Source organism: Symphalangus syndactylus, chromosome 13 (genome assembly GCF_028878055.3).
Source record: "Symphalangus syndactylus isolate Jambi chromosome 13, NHGRI_mSymSyn1-v2.1_pri, whole genome shotgun sequence".
In the NCBI taxonomy this organism is placed as follows: Eukaryota; Metazoa; Chordata; class Mammalia; order Primates; family Hylobatidae; genus Symphalangus; species Symphalangus syndactylus.
The window spans coordinates 81,312,085-81,333,579 of record NC_072435.2 but is presented as its reverse complement, the minus strand read 5'-3'; the positions used below and the strand labels follow the sequence as shown (position 1 = coordinate 81,333,579).

The 21,495-nt window shown below is 36.5% G+C and overlaps 1 protein-coding gene across 13 annotated transcripts in view; it reads left to right on the top strand.

The window, feature by feature from the left end:
- The window catches only part of MGAT4C (MGAT4 family member C), a 265,451-nt gene that overhangs the window by 203,544 nt on the left and 40,412 nt on the right, over window positions 1-21,495 (top strand). For 5 of the 13 annotated variants that reach the window (XM_055235457.2, XM_055235460.2, XM_063615134.1 and 2 more), the window contains one exon: window positions 15,024-15,152. The exons of the other annotated variants lie outside the window; for them this stretch is intronic. In XM_055235457.2, the coding sequence (XP_055091432.1) occupies window positions 15,090-15,152 (63 nt within the window). In that variant the 5' untranslated portion in view covers window positions 15,024-15,089. The remainder of the gene's footprint in view (window positions 1-15,023; window positions 15,153-21,495) is intronic. 13 annotated transcript variants of the gene reach the window in all.

Here is a 21,495-nt window from a genome sequence, read left to right as displayed (position 1 = left end):
ATTCTGTTTGAGTCTTTTAAAAATTTAGTCATCTTTTTTTTTCTGTTCCTATGTTCAATCCAAGTTTCTATTTTATTTGTGATTCTATTTACACTCTTTGTTGTTCATGATCAGTTTCACTCATGGAATATTATTTTCCGTGTGTGTGTGTTTGCTGTTGTTTTAACTATGATTGCACACACATAAAATATTATTTATGAAAATTCTTTGAGGTGAGACTTGAAGTTCTACTCTTAAATTTTTTGCTTCTCCCAATCACTAAGGGGCAATATCAACCCAAGACCAATTTTATACTAACTGCTTTGCTTTCAGTTTTTGAGCAAACAAATAGCATGAATTCATTCAGATCTCAGATCTTTAATAAGGATAAGTTCTTAGTTTTGGTTTTATTTTCTCCAGGCAGCACTCAGGAATGAATATTTCTTTTCAGACCCTTTTTCGCCATGAGGTTTATTTCTCATTTTATGAGAGAGAGCGTTTTCTATTATACTTTCCACTATGGGTGGGCCACAAGGTTTATCTCCTGCATTCTGTTCATCATGAAGCAGTCAAAATGTAATCTCAAACATTCTAAGGTTTGGTAGGAATTTTCACACAGGAAACCGGCTTTGGTGATTACTTCACCTCTCAGGGTTTCTAGCTTTTATTATTATCTTAGTATTTGTAGAATTTTTTCTTTCATGCAAAATGAAAGATTCTTAGAATGTACATACACATGTGTGTGTATGTAATTGTATTTTAATTGCTTTTTCATCAGTAACTTTACTCTGGTTAGATAGATCCAATATGCAGGCTTGAAGCAGAAAAGTAAATGTTTTTGATTTCTAAAGATGCTAATACTTGATTCTTTACATTTTGCAGACAGTCACGAAGAAAAAATTATAGTGATTTCTCTTTATAAACAGCTGCTATGCCCAGAATAAAGAAATGTTGCAGAAAAAAAGTACAGCAGTTCTTAGACATTTTGCTTTCAGAATATCAGTTTCTTGAGAGTTATTAAGGACTCCAAAGGGCTTTGTTTTGGGGATTTTCATCTATTAATATTTGCTGTATTGTAAACTAAAATATAAATTTTAAAATATTTATTTCCTCTACCACTAAGAATAAACCAATTACCTGTAACAGAAATAGTATATTTTTATGAAAAATAACTGCATTTTTTAAACAAAACAAAAATTAATGAGAAGTTTAGCAGTGCTTGGTATTTTCGCTAATCTCTTTCATGTATGATTCAATAGAAAACTCAATAGAAGACTGCTAGAGTGTCGTACCTGCTACTGTATCCACTCTGTTTTGATATCAAACATCATGTAGCCTTTAAAAACCTTCACCGAGTATTGTGACAGAATGAGAATTAAGACAAATAATATCTTACTATCATTGTGGAAATAGGTTTGATCTTGCAGTTGTTCTCGAAAGTTGTTTGGGATCCCCAGGAGACCCCAATTCACACTTTGAAAACTACTGACTTAATAGCTTACAACAGTTTGCCCCATGAGTCTATAGGTTGCGTGGGTAATTCTACTGAACCTGGTAATTCAATCTGGGCTGGACTTGACTCATCTTACACAGCTTACTAATGTGTTTCTAGCCAGCTATTGGGTTGTCTAAAGGCTGGCTGCTCTAGAATGATCTTGGCTAAGATGATTAGGACCTCACTCCATGTAAACTCTGTACCTCTACCAAAAATGCCTTGGTCTGTTACCGTGGCAGTCAGGGAAGGGTTTCACAAGGGAGAGTTGCAGTATAAAATGACTCTTGAGTCCTAGGCTTAAAATTGTAGGTTGTCAGTTCTACTGCGTTCTTTTGATGCAAACATATTAAAAAGTCAGCTTGAACTCATGAGTGGGGAACAGATTTCACTTCTTGATGGGAGAGGTTACGAAGTCATACCAGAAATGGGGTACATACAGAGCATGAACAATACAAGACATTGTGTCAATCAGTCTTCCCCAGCATCTTATATTCTCAACACAGAAACAAGGAAAAGTTTTCTTTCCTCATCTTCAAATGATTTAACTCCATTGTGGATACTATAGAAATCTGTAGGGACATGTCAAGAAGTAATACTGCTGTCACCTAAAATTCATTAGTTTTGGCTCTACACTGCAAATGCTCAGGTAAAACCATAACCTTGGATATAACCAGGCCTTGAGAGACAGGACCACACTAATAAAATCCATGATAAATTGATACTGATGACAATATTAACATTACTAATTTTTTAATTCACAATAAAAAGTATAAATATTACTTGAGATGGAATTTTGTGTGGAAATAATCAGCAAAATATCTCACTATAGTCAAGTAACACCAAGCATGTTATGAATATGCTGTCGTTACTTCACTTTTACAGAGACAAGAAATAAACAAAATACATATTTGAGCACATTTCCTCCTTATACATAGACAAATATAGAAATCAGATTGTTGTTCTCTGATTAACAAAATAGACAGTAGGAGATCAGATAAGTAAAAATTTAATAACATCAAGCTAAGAAAGCTGTATTTAATGATAAAAACTTGGGGGTTTTGTTTCTGTGTTTTCTTTTTCTAACAGAATGGAAAATGCTTAAAGCATTTCTCTCCACCTCAAAGATAATCACACCATTAAGAGGAGAAATACCAAAATTGTATAGCTTGGCTCCCTTCCTTCTGGATCAGATGTTACATGTTCCTCAAATGTCTAGAGTCATGCAAGTAATGTAAATGAGTGACATAGTTCAGCAGTAAAATGTGAAGTAGTTATGGAGAGAGAGGAGCGTGGGCAACTAGGATAAGCCTTCCTGATATAAATAACATTAGCTTTTACTTAGGTCCAGCCAATCGCTGCAGTGTAGGAATGAAGATCCATTATTACTCTATATTTTGATTTTAAAAACAAAAGAAGGTTGTCTCAGTAAGATGCCTGATCAGACACACCCAGGAGGAACATCTGCCACCAAGAGACTGGGACATAGGGAAAACTGGTGCACTATGACCAGATCTTCAGAGGGAAGGCATTGAGGGTGGACAGAGGGAGGACACAGACCTTGGGCTGAAGGAGGAGGAGGCTGGGAACCCTGAACGGGGCTACCATGCACCACAACTTATTCCTGGCACCCAACAACTCTTGGGGGAAGGGGTGGATTGAACAGGTGAGGAGCAACCTGCCCTGACCATGAACCTCTGGAATCCTGGCAACCAGAGATACCACAACACCCATGGACACTTGAGCTGGCAGGGAAAGCTGCGTAGAGAGTTGATAGGAGCAAGACTGTATCCTGTGCTGAACTCAGGGGGTATGGTGTGGGAACGTCTGCAGTAAAACACAGCTAGGTCTGTTCCAGGACCCCAACCTGGCAGAGCCCACTTGCAGTGCAGTTATGGATAGACAACCAAGGTGCTTCCCAGGGGCCCACATCATAGCTCCTTCAACAGCTGACTGTGCCTGACCATCAGAGAGCTCCAGCAGAGCAGCCCCTGCTAACACATACCAGCTCACCTGCCCCTTCTCCCGACCACAGCCTCCCCCATGCTGCTTTGCCAGCACTCACTTGCCCACTGTCACTCACCCCACTGTCCTTCCAGCGTGCACACATAAAAGTGGACCTTACCTCCCCTCCTCTGCCAGAATATGCCTGTGCATGCATCCCCTCACGCTAATGCCTGCAGAGCAAACATGTACACAGAAGCTGGAAGCCACAAACCCACCAGTGTCCCAGCCCGACCAATGAACGTGTAACCCACTATGCTGCCACTGCTGCTGGAATGTGCAAACAAACATGAATTCTTCTATCACCACTCAGACAAAGCACTTTGCCTGGCACCATCCATGGGATTGTTATGGACTGCCATCTGGAAACAGCTCAGCCCCTCCAGAACCACATATTCCTAACCTTGAGGGGCCAGAGAACAAAGCTGGGAGCCTGGGATCATTTCCTCAAAGTTAGAGCACACAGCTCAAGAATGCTGAACTGAGCCTTAGGCCCCTAAAATCTTCCAGAAAGAAATCCAGTCAACTGAAACCACCTTAGACCACAATCAAACCCTTAAAGGCAACAAAGAAGATAAAAGCAACAAAACCCATTCAAAGGATAGCAACTTCTAAGATTGAAGGAACATCAGCCTGCACAGATGAGAAAAAACCAGAGCAAGAACTCTGGTAACTCGAAAAACTAAAGTGTCCTCTCACCTCAAAATGACCCACACTGGTTGCCCAGCAATGGTTCTTAACAAGGCTGAAATGGCTGAAATGACAGAAATAGAATTCAGTTCATGGACAGGAAAGAAGATTCAGGAGAAAGTCAAAACCCAATTCAAGTATTCTAAGAGATGCAAAAATGTAAAGAGACCAAATTTATTGGCTCATTGACATCCCCGAAAGAGAGGGAGAGAAAGCAAACAACTTGAAAACCATGTTGGAGGATGTGATGGTTAATATCGAGTGTCAAATTGATTTGATTGAAGGATGTAAAGTATTGTTTCTGTGTGTGTCTGTGAGGGTGATGCCAAAGGAGATTAATATTTGAGGCAGTGGACAGGGAAAGGAAGACTCATTCTCAGTCTGGGTGGGCACAATCTAATCAGCTGCCAGTGTGGCTAGAATAAAATCAGGTAGAAGAATGTGGAAGGACTAGACTGGCTGAGTCTTCTGACCTCCTTTTACCTCTGCTGGATGCTTCCTGTCCTTGAACATTGGACTCCAAGTTCTTCAGCTTTTAGACTCTTGGGCCTACACCAGTGGTTTGCCAGGGGCTCTCAGGCCTTCAATCACAGACTGAAGGCTGCACTGTTGGTTTTCCTACCTTTGAGGTTTTGGAGTTATACTGACTTGCTCCTCAGCTTGCAGACGACCTATTGTGGGACTTCACCTTGTGATTGTGTAAGTCAAAACTCCTTAATAAACTCCCTTTTATATATACACCTATCGTATTAGTCCTGTCTCTCCAGGGAACCCTGACTAATACAGATGATATCACCCATGAAAATTTCCCCAACTTCACTAGAGAGGACACAATATTCAAATTCAGAAAATGCAGAGAGCCCTTGTGAGATACTAAATAAGATGACCATCCCCAAGACTCATAGTCATCAGATTCTCTAAGATCAAAATGAAAGAAAAAAGGTTAAATGCAGCTAGAGAGAAGGTCACTTGCAATGGGAACACCATCAGTCTAACAGCAGACTTTTTGGCAAAAACCCTATAAGCCAGAAAATATTGGGGGCCTATATTCAGCATTCTTTTTTTTTTTTTTTTGAGATGGAGTCTCGCTGTGTTGCCCAGGCTGGAGTGCAGTGGCATGATCTTGGCTCACTGCAAGCTCCACCTTCTGGGTTCACACCATTCTCCTGCCTCAGCCTCCTGAGTAGCTGGGACTACAGGTGCCTGCCACCAAGCCCAGCTAATTTTTTTGTATATTTTTAATAGAGATGGGGTTTCACTGTGTTAGCCAGGATGGTCTCGATCTCCTGACCCTGTGATCTGCCCACCTCGAACTCCCATTCAGCATTCTTAATGAAATTTCAACAAAGAATTTTGTATCTAGCCAAACTAATCTTCATAAGCAAAGGACATGTAAGATTCTTTTCAGACAAGCAGATGCTATGGGAATTCCTTGCATCAGACCTGTCGTACAAGAGGTCCTGAAGGTAGTGCCAAATATGGACAGGAAAGACTGCAACCAGATACAACAAAAACACATTTAACTACAGAAACAATTGACACTATAAAGCAACTACACAAACAAGTTTGCATAAAAACGAGCTAACAACACAATGACAGGATCAAATCCACACATATCAGTATTAACCTTGAATGTAACCAGGCTAAAGGCCTGAATTAAAAGGCACAAAGTGGCAGGTTGGATAAAGAAGCAAGAACCAATGATATGCTGTCTTCAAGAAACTCATCTCACATACAATGTCATCCATAGGCTTAAAGTTAATGGATGGAGAAAAATCTGCCAAGGAAATAGAAAATGAAAAAGCAGGCATTGCTATTCTAATTCCAGACAAAACAGACTTTAAATCAACAAAGTTCAAAAAAGACAAAGAAGCGTATTACATAATGGTAGAGGAATCAATTCAACAAGAAGACCTAATTATCCTGAATATATATACACCCAACACAGGCGCACTCAGATTCATAAAGCAAGTGCTTAGAGACCTATGAAGAGAGTGAGATAGCGACACAATAACAGTGGGAGGGTTCAACACCTCATTGAGCACATTAGGGAGATCATCGGAGCAGAAAACTAATGAAGATATTCAGGACCTGAACTCAACCAAATGGACCTAATAGACACCTACAGAACTCTCCACCCCAAAACAACAGAATATACATTCCTTTCACATGCACATGGTGTATACTCTGAAATTGACTGCACAATTGTCCATAAAACAATTCTCAGGAAAATCTAAAAAAGCAAAATCACACTAACCACAGAATCAGACCACAGCACTATAAGAATTTAAGTCAATACTAAGAAAATCACTCAAAACCGTATAATTACATGGAAATTAAACAACCTAATCCTGAATGACTTGTGGGTAAACAATGAGATTAAGGCAGAAATCAATAAATTCTTTGAAACTTATGAGAGCAAAGATACAACATACCAGAATCTCTGGGACATAGCAAAAGTAATGTTAAGAGGGAAACTTATGGTGCTAAACAGCCACATCAAAAGTTAGAAAGATTTAAAATTAATAACATAACATCATACCTAGGGAAACTACAGAAACAACAGCAAAGTATCTCAACTTCAAAGCTAGAAGAAGACAAAAAAATAACCAAAATCAGAACTGAAGGAATTGGAGACACACAAACCATAAAAAAAAAAAATCAACAAAATTAGGAATTTGTTTTTTGAGAGAATGAGATGGACAGACAAGTAGCTATATGAATAAAAAAGAAAGACAATCCAAATAAACATAATCAGAAATGGCAAATGGGACATTACCACTGAGCTAACAGAAAAAAAAAAAAAAAAATGGGCAAGATGGCTGAATAGGAAAAGCTCCGGTCTGCAGCAACCAGCCAGATTAATGCAGAAGGCGGGTGATGTCAGCATTTCCAACTAAGTTACCCGATTCATCTCACTGGGACTGGTTGGACAGTGGGTGCAGCCCAAGGAGGGTGAGTTGAAGCAGCGTGGGGCGTTGCCTCACCTGGGAAGCACAAGGGGTCAGGGAACTCCCTCTCCTAGCCAAGGGAAGCCATTAGGACTGTACCATGAACTCTGGCCCAGATACTGTGCTTTTCCCATGGTTTTCGCAAATAGACCAGGAGATTCACTCCAGTGCCCACACCACCAGGACCTTGGGTTTCCAGCACAAAACTCGGCAGCAGTTTGGGCAAACACTGAGCTATCTGCAGGAGGTTTTTTTTATTTTTTTCATACCCCAGTGGTGCCCAGAATGCCAGTGAGACAGACTCATTCACTCCCCTGGAAAGGGGGCTAAAACCGTGGAGCCAACTGGTCTGGCTTGGTGGGTCCCATGCCATGGACCCCAGCAAGCTAAGATCCACTGGCTTGAAATTCTCGCTGCTAGCACTGCAGTCTGAACTCTACCTGTGACACTCAAGCTTGGTAGGGAGAGGGGCTTCTGCCATTGCTGAGGCTTAAGTAGGTGGTTTTACACTCACAGTGCAAACACAGCTCAGCAAGGCCACTGCAGCCAGACTGCCTCCCCAGATTCCCTCCTCTCTAGGCAGGGCATCTCTGAAAAAAAGGCAGCAGCCCCAGTCAGCGACTTACAGATAAAAGCCCCACCTCCCTGGGACAGAGCACGTGGAGGAAGAAGCGGTTGGGGGAACAGCTTCAGCAGACTTAAACTTCCCTTCCTGGCAGCTCTGAAGAGAGCAGCAGATCTCCCAGCACAGGGTTCGAGCTCTGACAAGGGATACACTGCCTCCTCAAGTGGGTCCCTGACCCCTGTGAATCCTGACTGGGAGACTCTTCCCAGTGGGGGCCAACAGACACCTCATACAGGAGATTTCTGTAATGGGCTGGCATCTGGCAGGTGCCCCTCTGGGACAAAGCTTCTAGAGGAAGGAACAGGCAGCAATCTTGGTTGTTCTGCAGCATCTGCCAGTGGTACCCAGGCAAACGGTCTGCAGTGGACTTCCAGCAAACTCCAGCAGATCTGCAGCAGAAGGGCCTGACTGTTAGAAGGAAAACTAACAAACAGAAAGGAATAGTATCAACATCAACAAAAAGGACATCCACTCAGAGAACCCAACTGAACGTCACTGACTTCAAAGATCAAAGGTAGATAAATCCACAAAGAAAGCGAAAAACCAGTGCAAAGGGCTGAAAATTCCAAAAACCAGAACCCCTCTTTTCCTTCAAAGGATCACAACTCCTTGCTAGCAAGGGAACAAAACTGGATGGAGAATGAGTTTGACAAATTAACAGAAGTAGGCTTCAGAAGGTGAGTAATAACAAACTCCTCTGAGCTAAAGGAGCATGTTCTAACCAACTGCAAGGAAGCTAAGAGCCTTGAAAAAAGGTTAGATGAATTGTTAACTAGAATAACCAGTTTAGAGAAGAGCATAAAAGACCTGATGGACCTGAAAAACACAGCACGAGAACTTCGTGAAGCATACAAAAGTATCAATAGCCGAATCCATCAAGCGGAAGAAAGGATATCAGAGATTGAAGGTCAACTCAATGAAATAAAGTGAGAAGACAAGATTGGAGAAAAAAGAGTGAAAAGAAATGAACAAAGCCTCCAAGAAATATGGGACTATGTGAAAAGACCAAATCTACATTTGATCGGTGTACCTGAAGGTGACGGGGAGAATGGAACCAAGTTGGAAAACACTCTTCAGGATATTATCCAGGTGAACTTCCCCAACCTAGCAAGGCAGGCCAAAATTCAAATTCAGGAAATACAGAGAACATTACAAAGATACTCCTCAAAAAGAGCAACCCCAAGACACATAATCATCAGATTCACCAAGGTTGAAATGAAGGAAAAAAAGATTAAGGGCAGCCAGAGACAAAGGTCGGGTTACCCACAAAGGGAAGCCCATCAGACTAACAGTGAAACCCTACAAGACAGAAGAGAGTAGGGCCAATATTCAATATTCTTAAAGAAAAGAATTTTCAACCCAGAATTTTATATCCACCCAAACTAAGCTTTGTAAGTGAAGGAGAAAAAAAAAAACCTTTTACAGACAAGCAAATCCTGAGAGATTTTCTCACCACCAGGCCTGCCTTACAAGAGCTCCTGAAGGAATCATTAAACATGGAAAGGATCAACTGGTACCAGCCACTGCAAAAACATGCCAAATTATAAAGACCATCAACACTATAAAGAAACTGCATCAACTAACGGGCAAAATAACCAGCTAGCATTACAAAGGCAGGATCAAACTCACATAACAATATTAACCTTAAATGTAAATGGGCTAAATGCCACAATTAAAAGACAAAGACTTGCAAATTGGATAAAGTCAAGACCCATCGGTGTGCTGTATTCAGGAGACCCATCTCACATGCAAAGACACACATAAGCTCAAAATAAAGGGATGGAGGAGTATTTACCAAGCAAATGGAAAGCAAAGAAAGAAAGAAAGAAAGAAAAGCAAGGGTTGAAACAACAAAGATCAAAAGAGACAAAGAAGGGCATTACATAAGGGTAAAGGGATCAATGCAACAAGAAGAGCTAACTATCCTAAATATATATGCACCCAATACAGGAGCACACAGATTCATGAAACAAGTTCTTAGAGACCTACAAAGAGACTTAGTGTTGGGAAAAAGCTAAGTGTTGGGAAAAAAGCTGAGGCAGGGCTTGCGTGTCTGACATAATGTCCAGGGCTCAGGGCATAAACCCCTCGTGGCCTCAGGAATGAGTCTAGACTTGCTGGCTCCTTGCTTCTGGCTTAAACTAAAAGAACATGCTCCCCATTATCTCATTACTGAAACCTGCACTTTCTGCACGTGTACTCCAGAACTTAAAGTATAATAAAAAAAAAAATTTAAAAACAACAACAAAAAACCCTCAGAGACTACTATGCACATTTCTATGCACACAAGGTAGAAAATCTGGAAAAAAAATAGGTCAATTCTGGGAGATTTAACTTCCCAAATTGAACCAGAAAGAAAATGAATCCCTGGAGACCAATGACTTCCAATATAGGATCAGTAATAAAAAGCCTATAAAACAGAAAAAGCCCATGACTAGATGGATTCACAGCCAAATTCTACCAATGTATAAAGAAGAGTGGGTACTATTCCTTCTGAAACTATTCCAAAAATTTGAAGAGAAGGGACTCCTTCCTAAGTCATTCTAGGAGGCTAGCATCATCCTGATACTGAAACCTGGCAGAGACACAATGAAAACAGAAAACTTCATGCCAATATCCTTGGTAAACACAGATGCAAAAATCCACATCAAAATACTAGCAAACTGAATCTAGCAGCACGTCTAAAGCTAATCCACCATTATGAATCAGGATTCATCCCTGGGATGCAAGGCTGGTTCAACATATGCAAATCAATAAATGTGATTTATCACATAAACAGAACTAAAAACAAAGACACATGATCATCTCATCAGATACAGAAAAAAGCAGTCAATAAAATTCAGTATCCCTTCATATTAAAAACCTTCAACAAACTACTTATTGAAGGAATATATTAAAAAAATAAGAGCCATCAAAAAATAAACTAAAAGCCCACAGCCAACATCATAATGAAAGGGCAAGAGCTGGAAGCTTTTGGGAACTGGAACAAGAAAAGGATACCCTCTTTCACCACTCCTATTCAACGTGGTACTGGAAGTCTTAGCCAGAGTAATCAGGCAAAAGAAAGAAATAAAAGGCATAGTAATTGAAAGAGAGGAAGTCAAAGTATCCGTTTTTGCAGAGAATATGATTTTATACCTAGAAAACTCCATAGTCTCTTTCCCAAAACTCTTTGATCTGATAAACAACTTCAGCAAAATTTCAGGATACAAAACAAATGTACCAAAATCAATAGCATTTCTATACAACATCCAAGCTGAGAGCCAAATCACGAATGCAATCCCATTTACAATAGCCACAAAAAGAAAAAATAGTACCTAGAAATACAGCTAACTAGGGAGTTAAAAGACTTCCACAGTGAGAGATAAAATACTGCTCTAAGAAATCAAAGACAATATAAACAAATGGAAAAACATTCCATGCTCATTAATAGAAAGAATCACTATTTTAAAATAGCCATACTGCCCAAAGCAATCTAAAGATTCAACTATTAAACTACAAATGGCATTATTTACAAAACTAAGGGGAAAAAACTATCTGAAAAGTCATATGAAATAAAAAAGAGCTTGAATAGCCAAGGCAATCCTAAGCAAAAAGAACAAAGGTGGAGGCATCACATTACCCAACTTAAAACTATACTACAGGGATACAGCAACCAAAACAGCATGGCTCTGGTACAAAAACAGACACATAGACCAAGGAACAGAATAGAGATCACAGAAATAATGCTGCACAGCTAAAACCATCTGACCTTGAACAAAGTCTACAAAAACAAGCTATGGAGAAAGGACTCCCTATTCAACAAATGGTTCCGGGATAACTAGCTGGCCATATGTCAAAAACTAAATATAGACACCTTCTTTACACCATATACAAAAATCAACTCAAGATGATTTAAAGACTTAAACCTAAAATGATATAAACTATAGAAGATAACCTAGGAAATACTATTCTGGACATAGGACCTGGCATAGATTTCATGACAAAGATGCTAAAAATAATTGCAACAGGCCGGGCGCTATGGCTCACGCTTGTAATCTCAGCACTTTGGGAGGCCGAGGTGGGCGGATCATGAGGTCAGGAGATGGAGACCACGGTGAAACCCCGTCTCTACTAAAAATACAAAAAAATTAGCCGGGCGTGGTGGCGGGCGCCTGTAGTCCCAACTACTCAGAGAGGCTGAGGCAGGAGAATGGCGTGAACCCACGAGGCGGAGCTTGCAGTGAGCCGAGATCGCACCACTGCACTCCAGCCTGGGTGACAGAGCAAGACTCCGTCTCAAAATAAATAAATAAATAAATAAATAAATAAATAATTGCAACAAAAACAAAAATTGACAAATGGGACCTAATTAAACTGAAAATCTTCTGCACAGTGAAAGAAACTATCAACAGAGTTAAACAAACAACCAAAAAATGGTAGAAAATATTTGCATACTATGCCTCTAGCAAAAGTCTAATATCCAGAATCTATAAGGAATTTAAACAAATTAATAAGCAAAACAACCCCATTATAAAAAATATAAAACCCCATTATAAAAAAAACCCATTATAAAAAATAAAACAACCCCATTATGTAGTGGGCAAAGGACACAAACGGACACTTTTCAAAAGAAGACATACACATGGCCAACAAACATATGAAAAAATGCTCAACATTACTAATAATTAGAGAAATGCAAATCAACCTCACAATGAGATACCAACTCACACCAGTCGTAATGGCTATTATTAAAAAGTCGAAAAAATGACAGATGCTGGCAAGGTTGCAGAGAAAAAGGAACACTTGTATACTGTTGGTAGGAATGTAAAGTAGTTCAGCCACTGTGGAAAGCAGTGTTGTGATTTCTCACATATCTCAAAATGGTAATTCTACCGTTCAACCCAGTAATCCTATTATTTGGTATATACTCAAAGGAAAATAAATCATTCTACCATAAAGACACAGATATATTCATTGTGGCACTATTCTCAAAAGGAAAGACATGGAATAAATCTAAATGTCCATTGGTGGTAGAATACTTAAAGAAAACGTGGTAGATATATACCATGGGATCTTACACAGCCATAAGGAACAACGAGTTTATGGCCTTTGCAGCAACACAGATGGGGGCCATTATCCTAAGTGAACTAACACAAGAGCAGAAAACCAAATACCACCTGTTCTCACTTGTAAGTGGGAGCTAAGCATTTAGCACATATGGACACAGGTAAGAGAACAACAGACACTAGGGCCCACTTGAGGTGTAGGGTAAGAGAAGGGTGAAGATCAAAAAACTACCTATCAGGTACTATGCGTATTACCTGGGTAATGAAATAATCTCTACACTAAACCCCAGAGACACACAATTTACCTATAAGACAAACTTGCACATGTACCCTTGAACTTAAGATAAAAGTTAACAAGCAAATATATAAATAAATAAAATTGAATAAAGTAAAACCACAATAGCAAAGATTTCAAGAGAAATCCAGAAACTTATCTGAAATTGCTCCACTTTTGCATATTGTGTAGACCACATCAATGCTGCTAGAACGCTGATTTTCCTTCGAGTTGCTATTTTTGTGAACTTTACATCATTTGAACATTGCAGGTGTTGTAATAAAATTCCTATTTTCATGTCTTTTTTCAACTGATATATTGCTTTGTTATTGATGTTAATATATTCATACATATTCATAATCTAGTCTGACTCTTTAAATATTTATGTAATATTTTGCTCTCATGCATTAAAGTGTAAGAACAACGTAACCAAATTTAACTGAAATAAATCAGGTTCTGGAGAGGATGTGGAGAAATAGGAACACTTTTACACTGTTGGTGTGACCGTAAACTAGTTCAACCATTGTGGAAGTCAGTGTGGAAATTCCTCAGGGATCTAGAACTAGAAATACCTTTTGACCCAGCCATCCCATTACTGGGTATATACCCAAAGGACTATAAATCATGCTGCTATAAAGACACATGCACATGTATGTTTATTGCGGCACTATTCACAATAGCAAAGACTTGGAACCAACCCAAATGTCCAACAACGATAGACTGGATTAAGAAAATGTGGCACATATACACCATGGAATACTATGCAGCCATAAAAATGATGAGTTCATGTCCTTTGTAGGGACATGGATGAAACTGGAAACCATCATTCTCAGTAAACTATCGCAAGGACAAAAAACCAAACACCGCATGTTCTCACTCATAGGTGGGAATTGAACAATGAGAACTCATGGACACAGGAAGGGGAACATCACACTCCAGGGACTGTTGTGGGGAGGGGGGAGGGATAGCATTAGGAGACATACCTAATGTAAATGATGAGTTAATGGGTGCAGCACACCAACATGGCACATGGATACATGTGTAACAAACCTGCACGTTATGCACATATACCCTAGAACCCACTCTAGATTTTTGACTCTGTCTTTTTTGATCTGATATTGACATATAACAAGTTTTCTATGAAAATTAGAAGGATGTAAACTTCTTACACAGAGTCTGGCACATACTAAAAGCTAAATATGATGGTTATGTATATAATATCGGAGATCATCAAGCTTTACTGCTTATACCATTGTCCGTTAAATAGCATCAGGCATTTTACTATATTTTGTCTTTAATCATTTCAATCTTTTATAAATGTCAACCAAAAGACCATCTCGATAATAAATACTGCAAACAATAATTAGAAAATGGAGAAGACAGTGCATACTACTCCAGTTTGAATGATAAAACAATAAAATAGTAAGCACAATAATTACATGTACAGTGAAAATATAGATAATTGAAATCTGTAATGAGAGATCTTATATCATTTCTTAGTCATAATATGGATTTCCCCCACTTATTTACTTTCTCAGTGCTTTTGTTTTAATAAGGTAATCCTACCCCCAATCTTTATAATCTCTAGGAACCGGGATCAAAACCTAACCTCTATTTTTCTACACAACATAGCTGACAGAATAGCACCATAGTGTATTATTACCAGAAACAATTTCCTTGACGTTCTACTAAAGGTTTCTCAAATTTTAATTAAAGAGATGGCTTTGTCTGTGTTCTCAAATGCTAAATTTATCAATTAAAATTCTAATCAAAACTGTTAGGGAACATTTCTGAGGTATACCTGGGCCTAATTTCTTGCCTTCAATGAGCCCAGAGTTTATCAGGGAAAAAAAAGTTGTGTAAAGAAACAAGAGTAAGAAAGTGTTAAAGGTGATGTGATGGACAAACTATAAGTTAGACACCAGACCCCAAAAAAGTATTGATCACTTCTTCCCTATAGGAGAGAAATCGGCAATACTTCATAGTGAGAGCATCACTTGCCCTGCCATGATGAAGAGTTCAGCGTATGTCAGCAGACAAAGGGCATGGTGTTGGGATGGAATGCTGTCAATTACTAGGGCAAGAGAAGGTAATAGGAGCTTTTAATAATAATGAAAAAGATTTTGAACTTTTTTCCATCAGCAGATGGAATCTCGGAATGTCTCATGCTTGGGAAGGACATGGTCAGATTTGTTAAGAAAGACTGTGCAGAGAAGTGTGGCAAAGGGATCCGGAAGATGCAAGCTATTATTTAGAAAAGGTAGTTGGTGGAAGATTTAACAGCATGTGTTTGATACTTTCTTGACTAGATACACTTGATTTTCAAAGCCTGGAGAATGTATACAACTTAGGTCAATGGAAAATGTATAAAATACAATATTATGTTGGTGATAAGCTATTATGATCTATAATATTTTATACTGATGATAAATAATTACTGTATATATAAAATATTTTTTCTAGGAAAAATGAAATGATTATGGATCATCACTGTTATTTCAATGATGAATTTAGCAAAGTGAAGTGAACTTTAGAAATTAGTCAGATCTCTGGAAAATTATAGTAAAAGCTATAATGAGGGCCATGGGGCATTGAAAGCTTTTGAACTATTTGATAAACCATGAAATATTAAATTATGCTTAACATATTTCAGTATTACATGTATTCACAGAAACTCCAAAATGTGACTTTAAAATGGATAATTTACCGCTAACCAAACTATTTTAACTGGACCACAATTCTTAATCAGATAAAATATAGTTACAATGTGTAGTGTATAATGACATATTTTATGTTAATGTTTTTCATCATATGAATTTCATGAAAAACCATGTGTATTTTAAAATAAATTTTTTCTATTCTGTTCTCTGGGCCAGAAATATAGTACATCGTACTATAATATTTGATCTAAGTAATTAAACATTCAATATTAGAGTAGCCAATAAAACAGAAAATTATAATTTTTAAAATAAAAATGTAACAAAATTACTTTAAAATATAAAAATTTTTAATTATCTTTAAATAATGCTTTATGCTAAGATATTTTAACTTAGTCACAGCCATGTCTTTGAGAAAACATGGAATACAGCAAAAGTGTAGTTATCAGAAGAGCCAACAGCTGGGAAAATACCCATGAATATGCTTCCCAGAGGTCTCCAGGTAGCCCTTTCCTCTTCTATTATGACACTGTATGTTCAGTTTGCTTATGAAGTGAGGTACACTGTGACAGTGAAAAATTCGTTATTTCCCGCAGGTTTCCTAATAATGATTCATCGTAGTTATGTATTGTCACTATTTTTCCTTTTAGAATGTGGACCTACTTATAGTATACTGAGAACTAGTTAATAATGACTTTAGAAATCAAATCCAAATAGATTGCAGCATGTGTATTTTCTATGAGGATTACCTTCCACTTAGTAAATGGTACGATACACAAATGCTTCACTGTTGCTACTTTAATTGAAAAGTATCCCTTTTAATAATCCTCTGGACTCTAGAGAAATCATACACACACAGATTGGAAGAGCTGAGAAAGCTTATTTAACTAAGCTGTCAACAGCAATATCTCAGATCTGCTTAAATTTACTGGGGGAAGATCTATTTGAAATGTAGAAAATAAACACTGAACTACTTGTAATGTTACAGTCAATACACAAGAATATATTACAAGACTAAGGGGAGCTGGAAGTATCTTTCATAAATGAGACTACTTTTTGATCCAGCAATTTGACTAATATGTTTATATCAAAAAATTAGGCACAAAGATATCTCATACAAATTTTAATTGCATCATTATTGTAAGATAGTATTTGTAACTAGGGGAGTGGGTTAAATAAAAACATGTTTCAACTAGACTATTCAGCAATTTGAAAGAATAAAGTGAACCTATTTGTGCTGATATGGAAAGATTTTTAAGATATAGTGAAAGAAACAAAAACATAATATGGTTCAACGTATGGGTTATTTTTAAATAGGTGTGTGTGTGTGTTTAGTATTTGTGTGTGCGTCCATGTGTGTGTGCATGTGCTAAAAAACCAAATTATAGTAGCAATGGTAATCAGTAGTAGGAATTACAGTGATGGGAGTAGAGGAGAACATTCAACTGCTTCTATTTTTTCTACATTCTTGCATTGCTTACATAATTAAAAATAAAAGTAAAATTATTCTTATTTTATATACTCACTCCTTATGAATAGGACTTGGACACTTACTTTGTTACCACAGTATTTTTAAAAATGATAGTGTTAGCAAGAACATGAAATTTCAGGACAGGTGACATAAATACACCATGATAACTGCAGGATGTGTCTATAGTATTATAAGTATTAATCAGTATATATCATTGTACATTCACTAATATTGAACCATTTAGCAGTTTAAAAACATATATGTATGTATATATCAGGAACCATAAGCATTAATATTGAGTTGATGATCAATTACTTTCACTGTTTGAAGAGAGACAACATAGCATAATGTCCTATACCACAGTCTGGGGAGTCAGATACACCTCGTCCCAATAGTTATGAAATCCTGTAAAAGTTCATTAAACATCCCCGAAAGCCTCATTTTTTCCATAATAAATAAATAGATATGATAATGTCTAGTAATTGGAGTCCTAGGAGGATTAAAATAGATAACGCATATAGACAGTCCCACTGCCTTTCATAAAATAAGTTCCCCTAGAATTTAGAATTTTAGTGTTTCTTCATAGCTTTTATTAATAGCCTATTTTCCCTATCTTTATAAGTTATAAGTATTTGAAACAACATATAAAAAATATTGTTTTATGAGATTTTCAACAATGGATAAATTTTTAAAACTGTTTAATTCTCTCATGACATCTTTAGTTATTGAATATAGAAATTTAAGTATTTTAGTATGAGACTGCTAGGGAATAGCCATAGAGAAATATACTTTATGTAATTCTTTCATTTTAGTTTATTATTTACATAATGCCATGAATCAATGATGTTTCGATTACACAAGGGAAATAATGCAAAATAGATTACAAGATTGAACATAGGAAAATTGATTTTCACTGTTGAAATTATTAATTTCTTTCTAAAAAGAGTTTTTCATTGAAGATTTTTATTATGCTCTCAAACCATAACTTCTTTCCTAATCAATAAGTAATTTATACCATGGGGGAATTAAAAAAAATAAACTGAAAGTTTGGTATAAAAATTATGTTTAGGGACCTGGTAATAAATCTAGGTTATTTCTATTTTTAAATTCAGTTATTTCGTTATAAAAATCACTTGATCATTTAATTTAAGGAATCTCTGACCAAGAGGAAAAGATATTTGAATTCTGGTTTCATCTGAAGCTAAGCCAAATCAATCAAGATTGTCATATAGTTGTTAATGTAATGAGGTTTAATCCTAAACTTAAGAGTCTCAAAATAGAAAAAAAAATACTAGTTCAGGTATTAGAAATTTTTAAGATTTGATAACTCGAATAAAGGGAATTGAGACTTTAAAATGCATTTTTAAAATGTTAATTATACCATTACTATAAATGTGCCTAGAACACAGATACTTATTCTTCACATTTGACCATTTGACTATGGTAATGACTGCTTCAATCTCATTGGGAGCAGGCTGTAGGATAATTAATGACATTTTTCTTCTTTTATCTGAATTATCGCCAATGACATCTTTCTTCTTAAACCTGAATTACCACCTTGAGTTAACCCGAAATTACTTGTCATTCATGCATTACAATGTACAATTCTGTGGCCTGATTTGTCAATTCAGATGTTAGAGTGCAGCTTTAAGAGTCTTTATATAAATGAAAATTATATCTTCTATAAAATCAATATAAGAGCAGTAATTTTACAAAATAGAAAGGGAAAGAAGTAAAACTCTGTTAGGTTTAGAAGACAATTTTTAACTTTAGAACTAGTCCCTTCTAGAATTTTTGCTCTATATATTTTGCATAATTTTGATAATATATACAGAATTTTAGGGGGTTTTTCAAATGCATTGTTCCAAATATAAGCTATATGCATATTTTTGAAATAGAAAAAAAGTGTATTAATTGAGAGAAGACAAAGGGAAGAGTCGAAAGTAGAACCATCATTCTATTCTGTATTCCAGTTTAACGTTATTTACGCATATACAGAGTAGAATGAAGATTACCTGAAGCTGGAAAGAAGGGATGGTTAATGGGTATATACATATTTTAAAAATTATGAAATATAGAAAGGTATAAAGAAAAAACACCATCCATAATTGTACAAAATTCATACTATCACTATTAATATGTCATTGTAGTTCTTTAATCGTTCTCTGCATACATTTTTTCACTGTTAAAGTTTTACATATTAAACATATAAGAATATTTAGAGGTCTTAGATGCAAGATAATATGTGGAGTTTTTTTTGATACATATTATGCTTGTTCATTCAGAAGAATTTTAAAGATAAAGAAAAAAATCATTTCTCAAGTTTCTCGACATGGAAGTGACCTTTAAATTGCCCAACTCAGCTCTAACTTTCTAAATGGGATAAACAAGAACAAACACTTGGTAATTATTCTTGTAAACTCCAAACTATGCAAATATTATAGTCATTTTCAGTAAGTTCATGAATGGAAAAAAAGCTAGTTACTGCTTCAAGTGGCTACAAACAACAGTATTATGTGTTCTATTTGAAGCTTGGATGCAATTTTATTATATTTATATATTAATAAATATTTGTATAATATAAACATATATAATTACATAAGTATATAATATATATAATATATTTCATGAGTCTACAAAATTTGAAGTTACAAAACAGGAACCAAGCTTAATATAAAGTCTTAAATAGTACTTAATGTAAAATCTAGCTTCACCACTTAGCTTTAAAAGCAACATGAGGATACCTAAATCCTACTGGTTTCTTGAATTTGGAATCAAAATTAAGTAAGAAAAAAACTGTGGTCACTTTTCACCATAGTCTCTCCATTCTTGATTCTTAATTCATCTCATTTAATATGACTTGGTGGAAATTTTAATTATTTTCTAAAGAGAAAAATAAATCAATACTTTATTTCTGAAGACATTACATACCAGAAAAAAAATTGACTTTGCCTCTGCAAAATAAAGAGAACTTTTGTGAACTACAATTATGGAACAATAACATAACATTTCCCTTCAAAAATTTCAAGGTATTTTCTTATTATCTTCTCATTTAATAAAATTATTACAGCATATAAGTCTGAAACTAGGCTGCTCATTTTGTTTATCGTGAGCTCTATAGTGTATTAGCTTATACTACTCCTGCTTAGATGATGGTAAGATTTTAAGAAAACAGGAAAAATCAACAACTTTATAATATAGAAATGTTACACTCCTTATGTCACTTTTTTTTTTTTTTTTTTGCCATACTCTTACCCTGGGGTCTTTCCCACTCTTACCTTACTCCCTGTCTGCCTTCATCTCCTCTATGTAATATTCTCTGAAAACAGCCAACTCCCAAGTAGAAAAGTCCCTTATTTCCCTACTTTATCTTTCTATTATAACCTGCGCATTTTTGTAACATCATGACTCTAACAATTTATGGATCACTTTTGGGCACATTTACCTTCCTTTTGCCTTGCACTAGACATTAGTGCAAGAACAGGGACTTATTTTATTTTGGAGACAGGGTCTCACTCTGTCACTCAGGCTGAAGTGCATAGCACAATCATGGCTCAACCTCGAACTCTTGGGCTTGAGTGATCCTCTGTCTTAGCCTCTCAAGTATCTGGAACTACAGCTGTGCACCACCATGCCCAGCAATTATTTTTTATTGTTTTTCATAAAGACAAGTTCTCACTATGTTGCCCAGGTTGGTGTCAACTTCCTGGCCTCAAGTGATCCTCCCACCTCAGCCTCCCAAAGCACTGAAATTACAGACAGTGAGCCACCAGGCCCAGACAGAACATGGACTTTAAATTAATCTTTACTTTGCTTTCTAGCATAATGTCATGTGCATAGTAGGGCTTCAGTAAGTGCACATAGAACTAAGGTAATATTTAATGTCTTGAGCAATACAGACTGAGTAACCACTTAAAATGTTTTTTAAAAATTCTTCATAACAGCTATCGGGAAAGTATTAAAAGCATTTCTAACCACAACATGTGTTTTTACTGCATTTCCTCTGTAGTATTTTTCTGTTCTAGTTAAGCTGCATATTAAATTGCAGTCATTGTGCATAGCACAGGTATCTGGTACCTAGTATAAACTCAATAAATGTTTGAGTGAAATAATAAATGAATGGTAATGATTTATCAGTAATGAAATTCTTATTATTTTTAGAATTTAATAACAAGCTTAGGAAAAACAACACTTAAACAGAAAAATAATTCATAATATGAGCATATTACTTCAATATAAAAATATATTAATGTATGCATTAAATCTACCCAAATTTGTTATTTGGTACTACTGAATTCAATTTA